This window comes from Hydra vulgaris, chromosome 09 (assembly GCF_038396675.1).
Source record: "Hydra vulgaris chromosome 09, alternate assembly HydraT2T_AEP".
In the NCBI taxonomy this organism is placed as follows: domain Eukaryota; kingdom Metazoa; phylum Cnidaria; class Hydrozoa; order Anthoathecata; family Hydridae; genus Hydra; species Hydra vulgaris.
The window spans coordinates 16,630,001-16,651,742 of record NC_088928.1 but is presented as its reverse complement, the minus strand read 5'-3'; the positions used below and the strand labels follow the sequence as shown (position 1 = coordinate 16,651,742).

At 27.3% G+C, this 21,742-nt stretch overlaps 1 protein-coding gene across 1 annotated transcript in view; it reads right to left on the bottom strand.

The window, feature by feature from the left end:
- Window positions 1-21,742, bottom strand: part of LOC100214898 (CCAAT/enhancer-binding protein zeta) — a 96,834-nt gene that overhangs the window by 62,788 nt on the left and 12,304 nt on the right. Inside the window, exons 3-6 of the mRNA XM_065804874.1 lie at window positions 21,679-21,742; window positions 11,993-12,101; window positions 11,776-11,876; window positions 2,747-2,834 (exon numbers count right to left, since the gene is read on the bottom strand). The exon at window positions 21,679-21,742 is cut by the window's right edge and continues 140 nt beyond it. Of these exons, the coding sequence (XP_065660946.1) occupies window positions 2,747-2,834; window positions 11,776-11,876; window positions 11,993-12,101; window positions 21,679-21,742 (362 nt within the window). The remainder of the gene's footprint in view (window positions 1-2,746; window positions 2,835-11,775; window positions 11,877-11,992; window positions 12,102-21,678) is intronic.

Genomic DNA, 21,742 nt, shown 5'->3' with positions numbered 1-21,742 from the left:
ATATGCTTCTACAATATGGCAAACCTTGTTTTAAAGCGTTACACGTAGAGCAACTTACATACGCTTTAAGCGATTTTAAATAAGTAGTAACCGATTCTGGTTAAGCGACTTTTTATCATTTTTTAACTTCTAAATTATTCTATTAGCGGTAAGATAAGTAATTAATTTAAAAAAAGTCACATTAGCTTTTGAATGACAATTATGTAAAAACATTTGTTGAAAAAGTTTGAATTACAATTATATTAGATATAAGCGCTGTTGACTAATACTAATGAAAAAAACTCAAATTAAATTAAAAATTTATTTTTTTATTATTTAATTTTGTTTTTAATTTTATTGTAATGATTGATTTTTTTGCTTGAAAAACGCTAATACTTTAAGTGTGAAGCAAAGACCATAATAATATAATTTAATTCTGATAAAAAATATTTGATTTAATTTAAAAGTAATTCAATAAAAATATATAATTTTATTCTGATTAAAAAAAATGTAATTTAATTTAGATTTAAAAAATATATAATTTAATTTTGATTTAAAAAATATATTTAAGTTTATTAAACTTCAAGTTAATGCTTGGGTTTAACTTAACTGCCAAGTTTATTTTAAAATATTACTGAATATTGTTTAATATTTAAATTTTATTTATTCTTAATTAAAAATTAGCTCATTTTTATAGCAATGGTTTTTTCGGATTCCTTCTTTAACATTTTTTTTTACTCAAAATTAAATTTTAAATAAACGGCTGCATCAAAAATTTGCAATAAATGTAAGTTAAACTTTTTTTTTGATTTAAAAAATATATTACTACACTATATATAATACACTTTTTTTATATAATACACTTTTTTTACTCAAAATTAAATTTTAAATAAACGGCTGCATCAAAAATTTGCAATAAATGTAAGTTAAACTTTTTTTTTAATAACGCAAGTTGATTCGCAGCAATTATTTTTTAAAATAAAAAATAATTGCTGCGAATAAAGTATAACTGCCAAATTTATTTTAAAATATTACTGAATATTGTTTAATATTTAAATTTTATTTATTCTTAATTAAAAATTAGCTCATTTTTATAGCAATGGTTTTTTCGGATTCCTTCTTTAACATTTTTTTTTACTCAAAATTAAATTTTAAATAAACGGCTGCATCAAAAATTTGCAATAAATGTAAGTTAAACTTTTTTTTTAATAACGCAAGTTGATTCGCAGCAATTATTTTTTAAAATAAAAAATAATTGCTGCGAATAAAGTTAAAAAATTAAAGAGTAAAGTAAAAAAATTGAAGTATTTTTTTTATTTGTTAGTTGCTAATTTTTTTTAAATAAAAAATAATTTGTAGTTGTAAAGCCGCAATTAGAAATTCTAAAAATAATCAATTAAAAGTTCAGAAATTTAACATATTTTAGCCCATTTATGCAATTGTCAAGAAAAAAAAGAAATTTGTTAATATCAAACATTTTTAAAAATGTAAAATTAAATTTAATTATTTGATAGTAAAATAAAAAAAATAAAAAAATAAACATTCCCTTGTAGTAATTATAAAAAAGAAGTTAAATAATATTTAACTTGTTTTGCGGTAATTAATATTATTGCAGCAATTCAAAAAAGTTTGTGTCTTTAAAAAGCAAAAAAATAAAAATAATTTTATGACGTCAAACTCACATTAGGCTATTGCTTTAGGCCATTGCTCTATATATAAAACTTTATTTTTGATAAAAATATTTGTTTCTAAAAGTCAAAAGAAAAAACAACATCAAATCTTATAAATTTTATTTGCCAATATTCTGATTGTTTTATCCAATTTTTCTGACTTTTTCTGAACAGCAAAAGTTGAGTAATTGTTTCATTAAAAAGTAAAGATATTTTACTGCTGATTTATGTTCCAAGGTAAATGGAGATAACTATATTTGAAGTACTCAACAAATTACTTTTTACAAAAGTGTTTTTTACATCTACAGTAGGTAGTAGTCAAATTATTAAAACTAAAATCTTTATTTTAAATCAAGACTAAACAATTATAAGGGTTGTACTCATCACACCGACACTAGGGTGGCTCTTAAAACAACATTTTTGAAAAAAACCTGTTCTTACCCCTTTACTTTGTTCCATATAATACTAAAACACTAGGTTTAAAATTTTTTTGAACAAAAAATTATTTTAGGGGTAGCTCAAGACCCTTAAAAATTTGACTGGTCCCTAAAATTTTGAAAACAAAAGTTCTTCTAAAGTATGTCAACCTGGTACTCAAAAGAAGTGAAATTATATAAAAACTTCAAAAACAGTAATCATTTTACAAAAAAAGCATGTTTAAAAAAACTATTTTTTTAAAGCTTGAAAATAATGACTTTTTTTATTTTCAGCTTAAAAACAATAGTTTTTATGCATTTATTTAAAAAAAAGTTATTTTTTTGTAAATTGATTATTATTTTTTAAGTTTTTATATAATTTCGCTTCTTTTGAGTACCAGGTTGACATACTTTAGAAGAACTTTTATTTTCAAAATTTAAGGGACCAGTCAAATTTTTAAGGGTCTTGAGCTAACCTTAAAATAATTTTTTGTTCAAAAAAATTTTAAACCTAGTGTTTTAGTATTATATAGAACAAAGTAAAGGGGTAGGAACAGGTTTTTTTCAAAAATGTTGTTTTAAGAGCCACCCTAACCGACACAATCAACGGTATATTATTTATTATTTAAAGCATATAATTCATTATTTATATAAACTTATTATTTAAATATAAAAAAACACCGATTGCAATAAGGGCTTCTCTTCTTGACTTTTTCTTTGCCATATTCATTAGGGCATCTAGACTGCGAAGGCAATGGACTGGTGATTCCTATTGAATAAAAAAATGCAAGTGATCATAATAATTGTTTAAAACTTGGGAAATTAAAAAGACAAAAAGAAATCATGTAAACTAAAGTCCAAAACATGACAAACATTGAAAACTGTATTTTTTTAAATTAAGTAAATTGCAATTTGCTTTTATAAACTTAGAATTATATATTCTGTACAAAAAAACTTTGAATGTTCTATATTTCTTTTCACAACCATTTATTTAAAATTATATATGTACCACCAAATTGAATCACAAACTTTGCATAACCAATTAACCTTGTAATTTCTTAAAGAACAAATACTTTTTTTTAATTTAAAAACTTAAACGGATACTTAATACCTATTTTTTAATGTTATTCACCTCTCCAAAGCCAAGGGAAACAGTACATTTGAGGATGTTACCTTTTTTTTTAATATACTGTTGTTGCAACATTCTCTCAACTATTCAACTCCAAAGCACTAACCTTGACAAACAAGGCTGCTACACTGAGAAACAAGTTGAGCATGGTATTACCAGGGACATGGTGGGGATTGAACTTCTTGCTTGTAAGGCCAGCTCTCTATCTCTACACTACTACTGCATACTAAATCTCATTTTAAATAAATTACTGAAAAAGACACTTTAAAAGCATAGTACAGTTAATTCATGATAATTCAAACTTCCACGGGATCAAGAAAAATGGTTCGACTAAAGGCAGTTCCTGTTAAGTTGAACTTTGGCTGACATGAGATATTATTTTGAGTTAAGGTAATTTTTTTTTATTCAATGGTAAAGAATAAACATTAAAGTTACACCAATTTACTTATATTTTAATGAAAAAAGTTACGGATTGTTTTCAACAGTACAGTCAAAAGATAACATTAAAAAAAGTTTGGCGACACTATGACTTTCTTATTATTTGGTAATAAAATTACATCTAAAAGGCAGTGGCCTTTTATTTAGAAATTCATTAACCTATGAAATAAATATTTTTTTAACAGTTTTTTTATGGTTTATCTTTTAACAGTTTTATTATAGTATTATTTTACGCTTGATAGCAATTTATTCTATTAAGATATAAATACAACAGTAAATAAAGAAAATAATAGGCTACAGTTATCTATGTTTACTAAGGAATGACTTCTTTTTTTAAAAAAAATTTAAATATCTCAAGATCTATAATTCTTACATCTTAATAATATCTTAATAGGAAAAGTTCAACCAAAAAATTTGCTGAAAGGGGACAAAATAATTGTTTGACTTAACAAAGTTTGAGTTATCTGAAGTTCAACTTAACCAGAGAATTTTAATAGTAATCAATTAGATGATTTCAAGGGACCAAATAAAACAGTTCAAGATAACAAAAGTTTGAGTTAACCGTGTTTGGCGATCTTTATAGTAAATGTTCATCGTTTATTAATTTCGTTTTTAATGGACAAGTTTAGTTTGTTTTTTGTTGTAACTATTGAATTTGTTATTTCTACTGACAGACCAATTGAATAAATATTAAATTGGGTGTCATGTATTACAGTAATATATATATATATATATATATATATATATATATATATATATATATATATATATATATATATATATATATATATATATATATATATATATGTATGTATATGTATATGTTCCTGTTAAAAGCTGTAGTTTATGAACAGAATTGTAAATGTCCAAAACAGCTTTTTTGCCTATACAAAATAGTAAGGCTTACTGGATTTTTATCCCCTTTTTTTCTTTTTCAATCCTTTGTTTATATCAAAAAGATTCAGTCAACAGCTTTAAAATATCAGAGTATTAACAATGCCACCTTGTTAACAGCAAATTTCTTTATTTCAATGCACAGATTTCACACTTCATATTTAAAACATTAGCTTTGCGAATAGGTCTGACCATATTGGTATGGTGTCTTATTTAGGGTGGTAAGTATCCATTTTTGTTGGTGTCAAGTACTATCTATGTTTGAGATTCTCAAGTACTATCCAGGTTTGAAGGTGTCAGTAATATCTATATTTGAGGGTGTCTAGTACTAACCAGGTTTGGGGGTGTACAAGTTTGAGTCACTAATTTATACTAATCAATGTTATAGTAAAAACACAGAACAAAAGTTATTGACACTGTTTAAATAATGTTTATATAACTGTTTAAATCTTTTACCAATATTGATTGTTTTCAAAGTAATTTTTCTTTTCTGGGAGTTCCTATCTTACAAAATTACTTGATCTAATTTCTGTTGACAACTTGTAATTTTTTCGCAGGCAGCTCAACGTTATAATTTTAAAATCTTTCTTTTAACTCATTTAAAAAAATTGTCTTTACAAAAATTTCACGTTTAATTTATAATTTACAAATCACCTCAAATATGCTCATAAAAAAAAAAAGCTTATATTATATTTATACTTTCTTAAGGAAACTATGTCAATCAAAACTGCCATACATAATTTCTCCCACGCAATTCAATTACACTCCTCCTTGATCCTCAGGGATCACAGTCGGAAGAGCAACAACCTTCAGAACATCTAAGGGGAATCCGTCATTCTCGATTACTCCTCTGCAGGGGCACTTTGGTTTCCTGGACCTCATTGCCAGTCTCCAGATGATTCATGTTCTCGCTTGCAACTAGTACTATCAATGCCAACCTCTATATAATTTCTATATCTGTCACATTGTATATTCAAGTTTGTAGCGTTCCGCTTATTGATCTAATGTGCTTTACATGGTGCAGCATTCCATCTACATCAACCACTTGTTCCGACACATCTTTTCAGCTCTGCCATGTTTATGTGAACTTTATATCTGTCTTTGCGCATCCATGTTGCATCTTTGACAGTGACTCCTCAAATTTGGACAAGAGCTCCTAATGCCAACAAGCTAGCATCAACCCATACTTTACCCTCATCACCACGCACTTCCCAATCTCAATGAGGGTCATTTTCCTCCGTCCTCTTCAACTTCTTTCAGCACACACCTCACCCCCACATCATGGACCTCATCATCCAATTCATTCGTCAAAGAAACCACCTTCCGCTTAATAATGCTGCAACCATCTTTAAATAACCTTTTACCATCCTTACTTTTCAAGCCATATTTTGAAAAATGTTTTCTAACATATTCCATGTTAACCACATTCTCATCAACAAAAATATCATCTACGTATGCCGATGTACCTTTTTTCACTTTTTCATCTTGTTCAATGATGGTGCTCACTACTGATTTCATGATCATCGGTGCCACATTAAGTCCAAAACCAAGTTGCATCAGACAATTTCATTTGCCCTTTAACATCACCATTTGATACGGCCATAGTGTCTTATCCACTTTCAGCTTTTTTTTGCAGGTCGATAATTGCTACATTGTTACCCTTTGTCTCCACTGGCTCAACGTCTCAGCACATGTCCGAATCTCTTGTGAATGCCTCAATGAACCTATTGGTTTCCCTCCAGTGTAGCACCGGCAGAACTTTGTTTTTATTGGGTTAAACACTGCCATTAGTGGCAGCAGGCACTTTGGCAGTCTCATCGTATGTGTATCATATTCAAGTAACCATCCTTGCTTTATCCATTCCCGTAATTTGCTCTCATACTCTTGCTTAACATCTTCCAGAACCGCGTAATGAGCAACTGTATTTGCAGATAACTTCAGATCGTCTCCTCTTTTCCATATCCATTTAACTGTCCTGTCCACTCCATCAAACACTGCTTCGTGGTCCCGTTTCTTGATTTCAAGTCGTGTTTTTTCTTCGTTTTTCATCATTGCACAAACATTTCCCCCAAACCTTGCTTTACCTGATGGAAGAATGGAAAGCCCTCCTAGCAATCGTATTGAACTCATTCCAAGCATTACATCTGCTCCAAACGGTAAGAAACTTACCACTAGAACCCGATCCCGTGTGAAGATAATACCAACCTCAAGCAAAACCATTGCCGCTCCAACACATCTTTGAACTTCGCCTCCGAATGTTGTAACCTTTACATCACTCAATCGTTCCAGTTGGTTGTTCGAAACAAATTTTTGAAAAATAATCGCTGTTGAACATCCATTATTGACAATAGCTCTAACGTTTTTACCATCCACCTTGATTTGAATGACCACAAGTGTGCTTAATCCACAGGCATTCAAGAGTGAGCTAGCGCACACCGATCGCTCTCCTTCTTGTTTTCCTGCTGCTTCGTAAATTTTGCCGCCATGTGTCCTATCTCTTCGCATTTGAAACTTGGAACATTCCTCTTGGAGGCTGCCTAGTTCTTCGCGATGTGATTTAACCCTTGACAGTTATAGCATACTATTGACTCAAGTGACTTCGTTCTCAAAACGTTGCGGCGGGTGGTGGCAGCGGTTATATTCAACTTATTCGCGCTCTTTCAATTCAAAGCGGCCTTTACTTTTGGCAACATCACGCCAATTGTCTCTTTTGCAACCATAAATCTTGAAGAAACTGCTTCCGGCAATCCAACAACAAACCCCAGATACACTGCCTCGTCTGGCCACTTCGCAAGACACAACAAATGTTTTAGATCTGCCAAATAGACGCCCACTCGTTCCTTACCGCTCATCTTTTGCATCATAAGCAATTCATATGCTGCGTAGGCATCCAAAGAGAAAGCTTGCAGCAAGACATCCTCAATTTTGTTCGCATCTTTCTTGTCTTCTTCTCCCAAGCCATCGTAGACTGCATAAGCATCACTTTGCAACAAAACAGGAAAAGTACTGTCAACTCAACGCCTTGCATCTTTAGTTTGTTTCAGTCAGGTTGCGGCATCAGACTCCCCATCATATTTTTTGAAGATATCCAAAAATCTCAAAAATGACTCCATTACTGCCTAGTTAGCTTGCAATTTTCTTGCAGGCAGCACAATGTTATAATTTTAAAATCTTTCTTTTTATTCATTTAAGAAACTGTCTTTACAAAAATTTTGTGTTCAATTTATATTTTACAAATCACCCCAAATATGTTCATTAAAAAAAACCGCTTATACTATATTTATATTTTCTCAAGGAAACTATGTCAGTCAAAACCGCCATACATAATTTCTCCGACGCAATTCAATTACACAACTGTTATAGTTAAAAGCACACACATTTAGCCTGGATATATACACAAGTAACAGTTTATCTATTACTAACAAAATCAGCTTTGAAGTTTTCTGCTACTTTCATTTTCTTTTGTTTTGTTTTGTTATTTTAAATCCTTTTCTTACCTTCTTAATTCATTTACATATTGTTGTCATGGTTTTTTTTTTATGATGTTGTTTCCAATAAAACTGCACTTTCTTTTTATTTAGCAAAGTTTTTAATAACTTTTAGAGATCATATGAATATTTATTTTTAATTGTGATTATTTTAACGCCAGCACCAGTAGTTCTGCAATCACTAAGGCTCCTAACTTTTCTCTTTTGAAATTACAGTATATTGCAAGAAAACTAAGATAACCTCCCTTCAACCTTCTATTACTTTTTCTTTAATATGAACTCAATAATGCCCATTCAGCAAATACACACCAAACAGCTTACAAAAGTTTTTTTGAATAATCATAATAAGCAAAAACTTTCATTAAGAATGAAAGTTTTTGCTACATCCTATTGGTCTAAGTCTTACAGTTAACTTCTGGGATTTTATAATTATGTTTATTTCCAAATTTTAACTTTCAAAACTTTTATATCAGTAAAAAAATAAAAATAAAAAGATAAAAATAACTAAAAATAAACTAAAGCCCATTATTTTACACAATTTTACTTTATATATTATAATAATACTTAGCTATGTGGACCCATAAAATACAGGCCTTTACCAGACTGAACATTTTTTTCTATTTTGAACATTTCTATATTTATTTATTTCACACCGATCATACTTATTTTTTACTTTAATATTTTTTAGTAAAATGATTCATTCTAAAAAATTACTTTAACAGCAGAAAAAATTAACATGCGCACCTTTTACACATACATAGAGCTTATAAGAAATTTATAAAATAGTTTGTTTTTCTCCTGAAAAATTAAAGAGATATTGCCGCAATCCACTTTTTAAATAAAAGTTACACTGTAAAACTTGATATATGCTTTAACATTACACAGTTTGAAGTTTATATAAGTTTTTTTTTAAAAAAAGGCTTGGTTTATACAATTTTCAAACGCTTGCTTAACTATGAAAAAGTTAGGCAGCCATGGCACAGTGGTAGCGCACTTGCCTCAGAAACATTGAATCTGTGGTTCAAACACCACCTCTGGGCAAGTTTTGTGACATCGGTTAGGAAGGAGGCGTGAACTTCCAATTAAATATTCATGCCCTGTGATAAGGCTGTAAGGACTTCTTGGGGCACCTAAATTAAAAAAAAAGAAGATAATTGCATACATTTTCATTCACATTTTCTAATAAAAAAAAGTGCTGCGACTCTTTCTTGCCATTTTCTCAGTTGCAATGGCTGTTTTGAGTACTGTGTCAATCACTCACGAATGAGCATTGACATGTTGCTCATTTTATAATATGGTATAAATATTTATATTTGTGTATTGCTTACATAAGGTGTATTATAATATGAGCAGTGTATGCTTATAAATGCAGTGAAAATATCAAGATCTAAAAAGTATGCAAGAATATACTTGAAGTGTGAAAATCAGATATAGAATCTAGCCGGGAAAAAAGATCTTCAAAAGAAATGTGCCAGATCAGTGTTTTATGCAGTTTTGTAGGAAAGCTATCAATAATTGTGTTAAAGTTAAATAAATTCAGCAAAGAGAAACATTGAACCACATAATTAACTATCCAATACTGGTTTAAGTCACAATTTCAAGCTATGAGGGCTATAAGGACAACACATAGAAAATGTTTTAAAAGATGCACTTCAATAGTCTATTGCTAAATTCTAATTGGATCTTTCAGCATTGATACTTTTTATCTTTTTATCCTTATCCTTTTTGTTTATATGTGTAAATAAGTATGTGCGTATATATACAGCCTTTGAAATTAGGGTCAGCATTTTTGAAGTGCCAACCTAACAGTTTCTGAGGTCAAAAAATATTTGCCAAATTTGTTTTTATTTTGTTGTGGTGAAAATACTATTTTTCTTAAATAAAACTTGATTTAATTGTTGAGCTCAAAACTCGGAATAAAACAAGATACAACAACAAACAACAAACAATTCTCATGAAAATTCATATACAAGTAGCTAGTTTTTAGTAAAAATAATTTAAAATAATTTTAATATTCTGTACAATCAGTTAACATAGAACTGTGAATGTGATGTTTATGAAGACACAGGTTTGAACAATGTGGTTAAAACTTTAATTTTGTAAAATTTATATCAAAGTTTTAGTAGATACCTTGGCTAAAGCTTCTGGTAAATAAATGTTTGAAAATAAATTTATTAAATTTACATGGAATTTTTACAGAAAACAGCAAAAACGCATGTTCTTATTTTATGTGAACTTTTGAGTAAATAACCATTCAAGCCAATCAAGGGGTAAGCTGTTCAATACAAAAAACACTGCTAATTAAGCGTGAGTTTTGTAAACATGTTTACAAACATATTTATAAAAAAATTTTTTCTAGCAAATATATATTTGAAAAAAAAAATATGTTTACAAAAAAATGTTTATAAATATGTTTTATCAAAATTAGTTGAGTCACTTTGCACAAGATTTTAATTTGTAACTGAAAGTCAGCTATTCAACATAATAGCTTGTTTTCTAGATGCAAAAGTATATGTATTGGTAGTGAAATTCTAACCATCGTTAATACTATTGTAGATACATTCAGATTGTTAGCTTATAAATTTGATTTTGAAAATAACTCTGAAGTTGTATGAGCTCTTCAGGCACAAAAGTCCAATAACATTTTGGCAATCAATATTTTATCAAAGTATGACCAAGGCATCTTAAACATTTTACATATAGCAGAAGTATGTATAAAAATGTTTTAGTAAGTCTAATATGAAGTGACTAGTGTAACTCAGATGTCTTTTTGTAACCTTTAACATTATTTTATCTTTTAAAGCCTAACAAATGTTTTATCTTTTCTGCAATTAAATTTAAAGCCTGAAACTTTAGCAAGCTTTCCTGTTATCTGAAGGTGTTTCCTTTTATATACTGAAACTTGACTGCAAGAAGCCATTATGGTGTTAAAAAAAAGACAGTACTGAAACTTTAAGTTTTTTTTTTATTTTTTATTGAAAAATAATTAAAGAAAGATTTTTGAGAATAAACATTGTATTATATATATGACTATGAATGTGTGTTTAGATTTGCACTCTGATGTTATACTGAAAAAGCCAAAAGCTTTTTTTGTTCCAATAAGATTTTCAGCCATTGATGGACATTAAGCTGCTGTTGATCTCTCAATCATTAGACAAACTTCCCAACGCTTTAAGCAAAAAAGTAATTTAAATTTACTTATATTTTGTTTAGATTAATTAAATACAATTTAATTTGCGTCATTCACAAATTCAGTTAACATGTTTTTTACAATAATTAATTGAATCTAAATAAACGGGGTATAAATAATATAAAAAAACAAATTAAATATCCAAATGGATTAAAGTTTTTGTTAAATGTAAGTTGCTGAATGTGAAGGTGAAACACCATTTTGTACTTAAAAAGCATACTGCATAATGCTTCATAACTAGGCTAGAATTTAAATATTTTCCCAGAAGGCTCAAGATGTATTTCAATTTTTAGATGTTCAAAAAATGTCTTATGAACACTGAACAAAACAAACCGCTTTTAAAAATCATTAACAGTAGGAACATTATATACATAATTATAAAAAAATAAATAAAAATTATTTTTTTTTTTTTTTTTTTTTTTTCAAAGAGTGGTACCACCCAAACTATTGCTAGGTACAGCACTGTATATATATATACACGCAAGTTTTTAAACTTTTTTAGTTTTCTTAATTAACCTTTTTTAAAATATATATAATATATAAATGTGGGATTAAAATATATAATGTATACCTGAGTAACCATGACAAGAGCAGCCACTTTGTCACTTAGCGTACCAGATTTTAATACTGTCCTTAACCACTGTTGATCAGAAGAATGATCATTATTCTTTGCTGAATAAAGAAAAATTAATTCTAAAGATTTTTAAAAGAAAAGAAAAATACAAGATATTTTTTTTAAACCTTTCAATAGTAAAAAAAAAATAAAAATAAAAAATAAATGTGCTCACATTCTTGGTAAAAGTTACTCTCATCTTCCCAGTACAGTTTTGCAACTTGGTAAAACTTTTCAATATCACTTTTAGATAAATTTGAGCTTCCTTTTGGCAAATCAGAAAGCTTTAAAAAAGTAGAAATGTACAGTAACATAAAACCTAAATTTTAAATAAAAAAACAGCAATCATAATCATTAATTATATATTTCTGCAGGTTGGTATTTATGCATGGTTTTTGAAAGCAGATCTAAATATTTTAAATAGATACCATAATGGATTCTGCTATTTTAGATAAAAGTTTTTTAGATTTTCTTTAGATAAAGTTTTTTAAAAGTCAATAAGTTTTTTATATAAGCCTCTAATCATGGCTACACTTAGTTAATTGAATAACATAATTACATACTGTAATTTAAGAATAAATATACTATGAATACATCATAATATAATATGATAATATATAATTGTGTAATCAATAAGATATTATCTTTATTATGCAAGGTAATTGCCTAATGTAATATATTAATGTAATATATTACTAATAAAACAAATAAACTTATGCTTAGCTAATAATTTAGTTTCACATTTTTGCAACTTGCCACGATATATTCTTATTTAAGTATCAGGTCATTGTAATGAAACAGGTAAACAGAAATCAATAATCTATTTACTGTTTTTGATAACTATAATGTAATACTGTTCACTCATCACATAACACTTAGTTTTGCTTGTTTTCGTTTTATTCAGCTGTTGGTCCAATATGCTTTTGTTTTGAGTTTCTTTAGTTCTAATGTTCAGTTTGTTCTGTTTGGGCTTCTTTACATTTTGTTCTGTCTTTATTCTAGGTAGAGACAAACTTTTTTGTTCCGTCTTTATTCTAGGTAGAGACAAATTTTTTTGTTCTGTGTTTATTCTAGGTTTAGACAAATTTTTTTGTTCTGTGTTTATTCTAGGTATAGACAAATTTATGAACTTGAAAATGAGGAAAATGCAGAAAAGCTTCGTGTTTCATCGCATTCTCTTATTCTTGATATTTTTTTGAAAATTTTAAAGATAAATATTTCACCAACTTTTTAAACTATATTTTAGTATACTTTTATATTATTGTTTTATTAAAGTAATTAACTCAAATATAAACTTTTTTAATTATACTTCTCTAATCACAAAATTAATTTGTTTCTCTTGTGCTTTATAAACAAAATGCTACCGAGTACAAAAATTTTTTAAATTCTACTGAAATAACTCCGAGCAAAAACAAAAAATAATGTTTTTTTCCTTCTGTAATTAAACCTTGAATGAAACTCAATACATTCAGAATTGTTTTTTAATTGCTTAGATGTTATGTATCTCAAATATTTGAATAAAATTTTATGACTGTTTACAAAAAATAGAACTTTTTCATATTATTAAATATTAAAAAATAAAACTTTAAAAATATTAAATAATAAAACATTTGTTTGTTTATAAGTTATAACCTTAATAACTTGAATACAGACATACATTATTAATAATTGAATACATTAATAATTAGTAATCTATATTAATAAACAGACTATAAAATAATTATTTAAAAATGTAAAATATATCTCCTTTATTCTACTGCAAATCAATAAAAACTAGATGATGGTACATCAAAAACAATTTGATTGCTTAAACATTGCAAAAGTAAGTAGATGGATGCTTCGTACAGTAGAATCCTGTAAACTTGAACTCTGAAGGGGTATATATTAGGGTATGTTGATTTTTTTTTTTTTTTTTAATTTCAAAAACAGCAAGGTTACTTTTGGTGAAGAATTTTATGGAGATTCCAAATCTGCAAAAAAAAATTTAACAAAATAATGTCTTGCTGGGTGGGTCATCGTTTTGAATGGAAAAATGACTAAAATGTGACTAATTAACAAGGCAAAACTATAATTAAAGATAAAATTCTAAAACTTTTGATTAACTCAATAATTGTTATGTTGAATTTTTAAAAAATTGATTATTTGGTTCAAAAAGTCACAAAAATAAATACGGAAAAGGAGTTTTTGTGAAGGGTATTTTTACAAAAAAAAAGGCACTTTTTGCATATTTTAGACAAAGAATGTTATGGTAAAATGTGTTGTTTTTCCTGTTTTTATCAAACTTTAAAGGTAAGGGGAGTTCATTTTTGTGGGGAATTTTATAGGGAATTTGAATTTGAAAAAATAAATAAAAATGCTTAGTTTTCAACGAAAAAATGGCTAAAATATGAATAATTAAAGAGAAAAAATTATAAATTAAAAAAAAAATTTTCAATTATTTGATAAACTCAATATAAACTATGTTGAGCTCTTATATGTCCTATTCGCTTCTTATGGAAGTATGTTTTTGCACAGGCCTCTGTAACTTATATTAAACATTAAAAACAATTTAGTCATTAACAAATTTTAAATAAGTTATTATATTCTTGTAATTGTATAAAAAAGAAACCTGTTTAACGCAACGTTCGATGGATTCGGAATGGCATGGCCAATCTGGAACAACCATAGGCTCGTGAAAATATTTCCTGACTTCATGGGTTGTGAGGATTGTGGCAAGTAGTGGTTTTTATATTGAATCTTTCCACTTAATTAGATTGGTCAATTTATCAGCACCAATATTTATGATTGGCGTTTTGAGAATTCTTACTGAAACTCTCCGAACTGAGTATTATCATCTCCTTCTTTTCTAATCTCTTGCACCTTTTTCACTCCTAACTTTCATTCCTCTTCATTTTCGAAACACAAAAGAGTCTAAATAATGCATTTCATTCTATTGCAACAACCTTTTTTTTTTTTAATATTTTAGTTATTTGAATTGGAATAAAATATGTCGAGGACCATCTATCCAGGAATGTTTTACTTTTATTTGAAACCAGCAAGGAAAATACACACCAACTATAAATTCAATAATTAAAAGTAGATTTCTGAGTTTTTTTTCTGCTGAAAATAAATTGAAACCCACAATCTACAAAAACAATTGGCTGAAGTGAGCCATCTGGAATGAAAAACAGGTCCTCGTTCAAGGTTTAACAAATTTTCAGGTAACACTTCAGATCTTATTGCTGTTACAATACTGTACTCGTAAGCCTGATCAGCCAAAAGATCATTAAGTATTTTGTCTGACAAAAAAATAAGTAGTTCGCCTAAAGTTACTTTTTCAAAGTTTTTGTTTGCGTATTTACATTAGAGGGACCTCGCCATATTTTATTCCAATTAAATTCCTTGTGCAAATACATATTCCAATGAGAAGCAAGTAGGATATATAAGAGCACAAGAAATCAGTAGGGGGTTTTATAGCACAAACGATGCTAAATATAACTTGGTTGAACTCACAAATTTTAAATAAAATTTACAAACTATTAATTGTTAATTATATGTAAATTTTAATAAAGATATCAGTATTATATACTATATACTATGAATGTATTAGTATATAATATACTGTTTGTTATAAAAAAAGTGTTTGACTTATTATTAGTTTTAGAAAAGAAAACACACCTTAAGATAACATTCACTGTCTAAAATATGACTAATTTTTCTAAAGCAACCTTCACGAAACCCCCCATTACGCGTTTATTTTTTTAACTTTTTAACAAAATATGATATTTTTATAAAGTTCAACATAGTTTATATTGAGTTTACCAAATAATTGAAAATTTTTTTTTTAGATTTATAACTTTTTCTCTTTAATTATTCATTATTTAGTCATTTTTTTGTTGAAAACTAAGCATTTTTATTTATTTTTTCAGATTCAAATTCCCTATAAAATTCCCCACAAAAATGAACTCCCCTTACTTTTAAAGTTTGATAAAAACAGGAAAAACAACACATTTTACCATAACATTCTTTGTTTAAAATATGAAAAAGTGCCCCTTTTTTTGTAAAAATACCCTTCACAAAAACTCCTTTTCCGTAATTATTTTTGTAACTTTTTGAACCAATCAATTTTCTTAAAATTCAATATAACAATTATTGAGTTAATCAAAAATTTTAGAATTTTTTTTTAAATTATAGTTTTGCCCTGTTAATTAGTCACATTTTAGTCATTTTTCCATTCAAAACAACGATGACCCACCCAGCAAGACATTATTTTGTTAAATTTTTTTTTTGGCAGATTTGGAATCTCCATAAAATTCTTCACCAAAAGTAACCTTGCTGTTTTTGAAATTGAAAAAAGATAAAAATCAACACACCCTAGTATATATTATCCGACTTAGCAAATGTCCGAATAAAGTGAAGCTCTCATTATGTCAGACTTTTTAAAAATATCTGACTTAACGAGATTTTGAAACTTATTTACACAGAATAACAAAGGAATGTTTTGGTATTGGGTGTTTAAATGCCACATATAACATGCTTTATATATTTGACCATCCAGACAATATTTACTTTGGCCTTATTTCTTTGATATAGATACAGATAATTCGCCTTTGTCAAGTTCTTTTAGTATTTTTCTGTTCTACTTGTTAGCCTTCTTTCAGCAACCTTGACATTTTTAATGAATAAAATTTAATCAAAAATTAACCACATTGAAGATATTAATTAAAATGTTTAAAATTTTAAATTATATTTGACGCAAAGGTATTTAACTTTCGAACATTCTAAGTTTAGAGCTTTAATTGATGTTTTTGAATTATTGATATAATAGTTATTAATAAATAGAATTTAATTGAAGCTTAACTGAATTGTAGATATTGGTGAAAATGCTTAGTTACATTTAATTTCAATTATATTTGACACAAAGGAATTTTATTTTTGAGTGTTCGGAACTTTTATTGAAGAATTGGAAGTTTTTTTGTTATAAGCACTTATATGCAATGCAAAATAAAAGTCCTAGTTAAGCGAAGTTTTTTGCCAAAGGGACTTCAAAAAACAGTGAGTTAGCAAATGTTCCAAGTAAACCAGGATCCGACTTAAGCGGATGATTTTATAGTAAGTTGTTAGAGAAAGTTCAAGGGGAATCAAAAATCCGTCCGACTTATCTAATGTCAGAGTTAACAGGATTCTACTGTAGAAGATACAAAGATCAGCAGTTGATACCAAGGAGCCGCTATCTTAACTTACTTCAGTTTTTAACATTCATATCATCATAAAAAAAGTTCCTTAACATATCATCAAAAAAAAGCTCCTAAACATTTCCAATTCTGATTCCTCTACCTGTTAGTGATGAAAAATATGATTGCTTGTTGCACTGACCTGAAATCTGTGTAAATTAAAACACTGTGTTAAATGTACCTAAAAACTATTAGTTTCATAAACTTTATTACCAACAACCATATATTACCATACTGACTATTGAGGATGTTAATGCTTCTGTGAACCACTGCTCATGATGCAAAATTTTCCTTAACAACTCATTATGCCAAATGGCAACCAAATTTATTTTTGATTGCTGACATCAAAAAAAAAAATTTAATTACTTTTATGCAGTCACGTTAACTCAATTTTGCAAAAAAAAAAAAAAATTTACTTTTATTGCTTTTTTTATTCAGCAACATTCATGTGCTTAAACCGATTTAAAAAATGTTTCAACTATATAAAAAAATTAAAATATGTGATTTAATATATAATAAATGGATAATGAATGATTAAATTTTTTTATCCTAATCAATAAAATAAATTTTTGGTAACCAATCAATGACATAGTGTAAAAGTATTGTTTCAAAGTAACCTATCATACAAAGTAATATAAACCACATGACATATTATATCCATTCAAAGAAATAAGAATCAGAACAAAACATTTTATTGTGAAGGTGTCAGAAAAAAGATTAGTTTATAATAAAAAACAGTATCATAACAAAATTTTAAAGATTAAACGTTTCTCCCATAAAGTGCTTTTTTTTTTAACTTTTTTATCAAGTTGATCCGCCTTTAGCTTTCGACTTTTAACGACTTCTGCAAGTCAATTTTGCATTGATTTAACTAATTTCTTTGTTGCATATGGATTTGAGCCCAAGCTTCTTGGAGCATGATCTTTAGCTCTTCTTTTCTCTTTAGACATTGTGTCCAATTTGTTTTTTGATCCAGAATAGCACACAGGTGTTCAATTGGATTGAGATCTAGACTTTGAGCAGGCCATTCAAGTAACTCAATCTGCTTTTGAATAGAAAATTCTTTTGCTTTCTTTGACGTATGCTTAGGGTGGTTATCTTGTTGGAAGATAAAATGTGAGGCAAAAAGATTTTTATTGAGAATATTGACATCAACCTCAGAGTCCATAACTCCATTAATAAACTCCAGCTTCCCTGTTCCCTTCCAAGCCTTTGATCCCCAGACCACAAGATTGCCTCCACCAAACTTTTCCGTTCCTTGAATGCAACTGTGTGTGAATGCTTCACCTTTTTTCTCCATACTTTTTGGGCTCCATCAGACTTCACAAGATTAAATTTTGAATCGTCAGTCCACAAAACTCTTTTCCAGAATGATACAGACATATTTACATATTTTTTAGCAAATGCAAGTATTCGGTTTTGATGGATTTTCAAAAGGAATGGTATCTTTCGTGGAACTCTTGCTTTGAATCCACCTTCTTTTAATCGATTTCGAATAGTACATGGACTCATTTGTATTCCAAATTCATTTTCCGTGTAAAACGACATCCAGGATTGATTGACAATTTGTCGATCCATTTGGATGTAGTTTTACGCTTAGTTCCGGATCTAGGCTGATTTTCCACATATCTAAACGCTTTATACTTTTCAATCAGATTGCTGATAGTTCCTAATGGCATTCCAGTTGCTTTATTTATCAACCTTAATGTTTTACCTTGCTTGAACAAGTCAATAACTAAACTACGCTGAGCTTGTGACCATTCTTTGACTTTAATTCCTATAATTGATGACATTAATGGTGAATCAAATGAATTTGAAAAATATCAGTCTATTATTAAAAGTTACTTGTTATTAAACAACAATATTTCAAAAACTATTGATCAAAAACTTTTTTAATATTCACATGCAAAACTTCGTTTACAAAACAACATGTTTAGATAATTATCTTTCTTTGAGGTTTTAACACTCCTTAAGGAGTCATTAAACTTTAACATTGTAAGTGAATTAACAATTTTTTTTATTTTTTGCCATTTAAAATCATGTAAAATAATTTTCATTTGCTTTTAGAATAATTAGAAAATTATTTATCAAAAACTTTATTTTTTCTAAAATATCCAAACAAAGTTTATTTTTCACAATAAAATGCTTTGTTCAGAAACTGATTTCTCTGGTTATTGGATCAAAATAAACTTAAATAAAAGCTTATGTTTTTTTGAAGGTAAACAAAAATAAATTTATAACACCAACTTAAATATATATTTTTTTTAATATCCTTTATCCCTTAAATCATATCAAGCCTATTTATACTTAAAAAGTTATACTTATGATATATATTTTTTATTTATATTTTAAATAAAAACATTTTTTTATGGATTTCAATCAATTTGTTAAAAATATTTATTTTTACGAAATTTTTAGGGAATATTGATACCCTCATTATTAAGTATATTAAAAAACCAAATTTTTATCAATATATAATTTTAAAAAAAATTTAATGGTATTTTAATAGTATATCATAAAAATATATAATTAACTTACTTTTTTTTATATAATGTACATTAAAAAATGCTACTAAAAAATAATAAACTTTCTATTATATTTACTGTAATTTGACTCTACATCAGACTGTAATTTTAACTTTTTTATTAAATTTTAAATGTTTTATTAAACTTTAATTAAATATCCGCTTAAGTAACATTTTTCTTACTTTGTTTTTATGGCATATATATATATATATATTTTTTTTTTTTTTTTTTTTTTTTTTAGATTATTCACCTCCCCAAGGCCCGAGGGGGGCCACTACAGTCGAGGAGGCTACTCATTTTTTTGTGTTTTTATTATTTTTATTTTTTAGTTGTTATGATATATATATATATATATATATATATATATATATATATATATATATATATATATATATATATATATATATATATAATTTTATAACATATATATTCCAGAGATAATCCAATAAATGAATTTTTAGACTAGAAGCAGTATTGATTGCTGAAAGGAATCCTATTTTTGAATAAAAAAATGATAATATTTATTACATTTTGGTTAGAATAATATACATCAAAATAATTTTTTTTAAAAGTCTCATTTGAAATAGTAGCATTTAAAAAATTACAACAAGCAACTCAAAATATCTGCGGGTTACCAAAATTAGTTAAATGATTACTTTTAATTTCCTTGCGACAAACTTAAAACAGCAGTGTACACCATCGTCTGGGGTACCAAGACCCCATCCTTGTTCTAGTGCTGTTCTTCATCTATATAATAATGATTTTTCCATTAATTTTACCTCTAAATTGGCTTTATTTGCTGACGATGCAATACATATTACAATCTCGAAAAACTTGAAACACAGCTAATCAACAATCAATTATAATCTCCTTTTGGGAAAAAAAATACTTTGATCTGAAAATCAATTATGACCAATCGAATTAAATTGACAAGAATTGCAGGTCAAACTTAATAATAATAAACTCAAATCGTTTAAAAACAAAGTTAAATTTAAACAATTTAAATGTGTTTAGCACATTTTAATATGTATTTGATTGGTGGAATAAACGTAGTTTTGAAGCAATAACAATCTTTAGTTAAAAATAAAAACAGTATTAAAAAAAGTGAAAATTATATTAAAAAAAATACAGAATAATAAAAATACCAAATGTTATTGATACTGTGAGTTTATGTCAATAATAATGAGAACCGCTTGTTAATTAGAAATCTCATAAAACTCCAATAATACATAAATACATTTTTTTTTTAAAACACCAAATTATTAAGCATTTAGAAATAAAAAAAATATTTCATCAAGAGACAAAATGATTTGTTTTATTTTTGACTTTTTCTTAAAAGAGATAACTCCATTCAAGTGGAAAATCAAAATGTTTTAAAACTAGTTCGTTTCCAAGAGAAGCTCCAAGAAAAGAAATGCTTGATTTACCAAAATTAGTTTCAAAAAAAATGGTTGTCGAATTAAACTACTATTCTATAATTTCTTATTATTATTATTATAACATGATAGTCTTTTAATCTATAGAAAAATTAAAAAAATTATTCTTTTCATCTGTAAATTTATTTATTATTCTTTTAATCTATATAAATTGTGGGGAAAAACTGGGGAGTTTATATGCTCCTTTTCCATTTTGATTTTTATCACTAAAGTGATAAATTGCTATTGGATACATTAAATGTTGTTGATTTTTACATTGAAGTTAGTTCCAAAAATTGCTTGCTCAGTGTAAAACAAATAACGCATGTTTGTACAGTGTGTTGATTGCTTTGGTAAAGAACCACTTACTATGTGGTTCACTTACTATGAAATTTTCTGACAATACAAAGATGATTTTGAGATGAATAAGCAAGATGAATGACAAAAAGATCAATGGCAAACTATAACTCAAACAACAAACTTGACAGCAAGTATTTTAGGTATTCAAAGCTCCATTGCATCTTTTGCTTTTAGATTGAACTTTAAAAATGCAAAATGCAATAAAAAACTATATAACATAATGATAAAAATATAAAACTCAAACAAAATTTTTTTATTTTAAGAGCTCTAAAAATGTACTAAATATAAACACAATGAACTAAACACAATTCTAAGCTTAAAAATAAATATATAAATATAGATAAATACCTGCTGATACCATGGCACACAGTTTTTTAGCAAAAGTTTGCTCTGCTTTTCGTATGGAAAAATA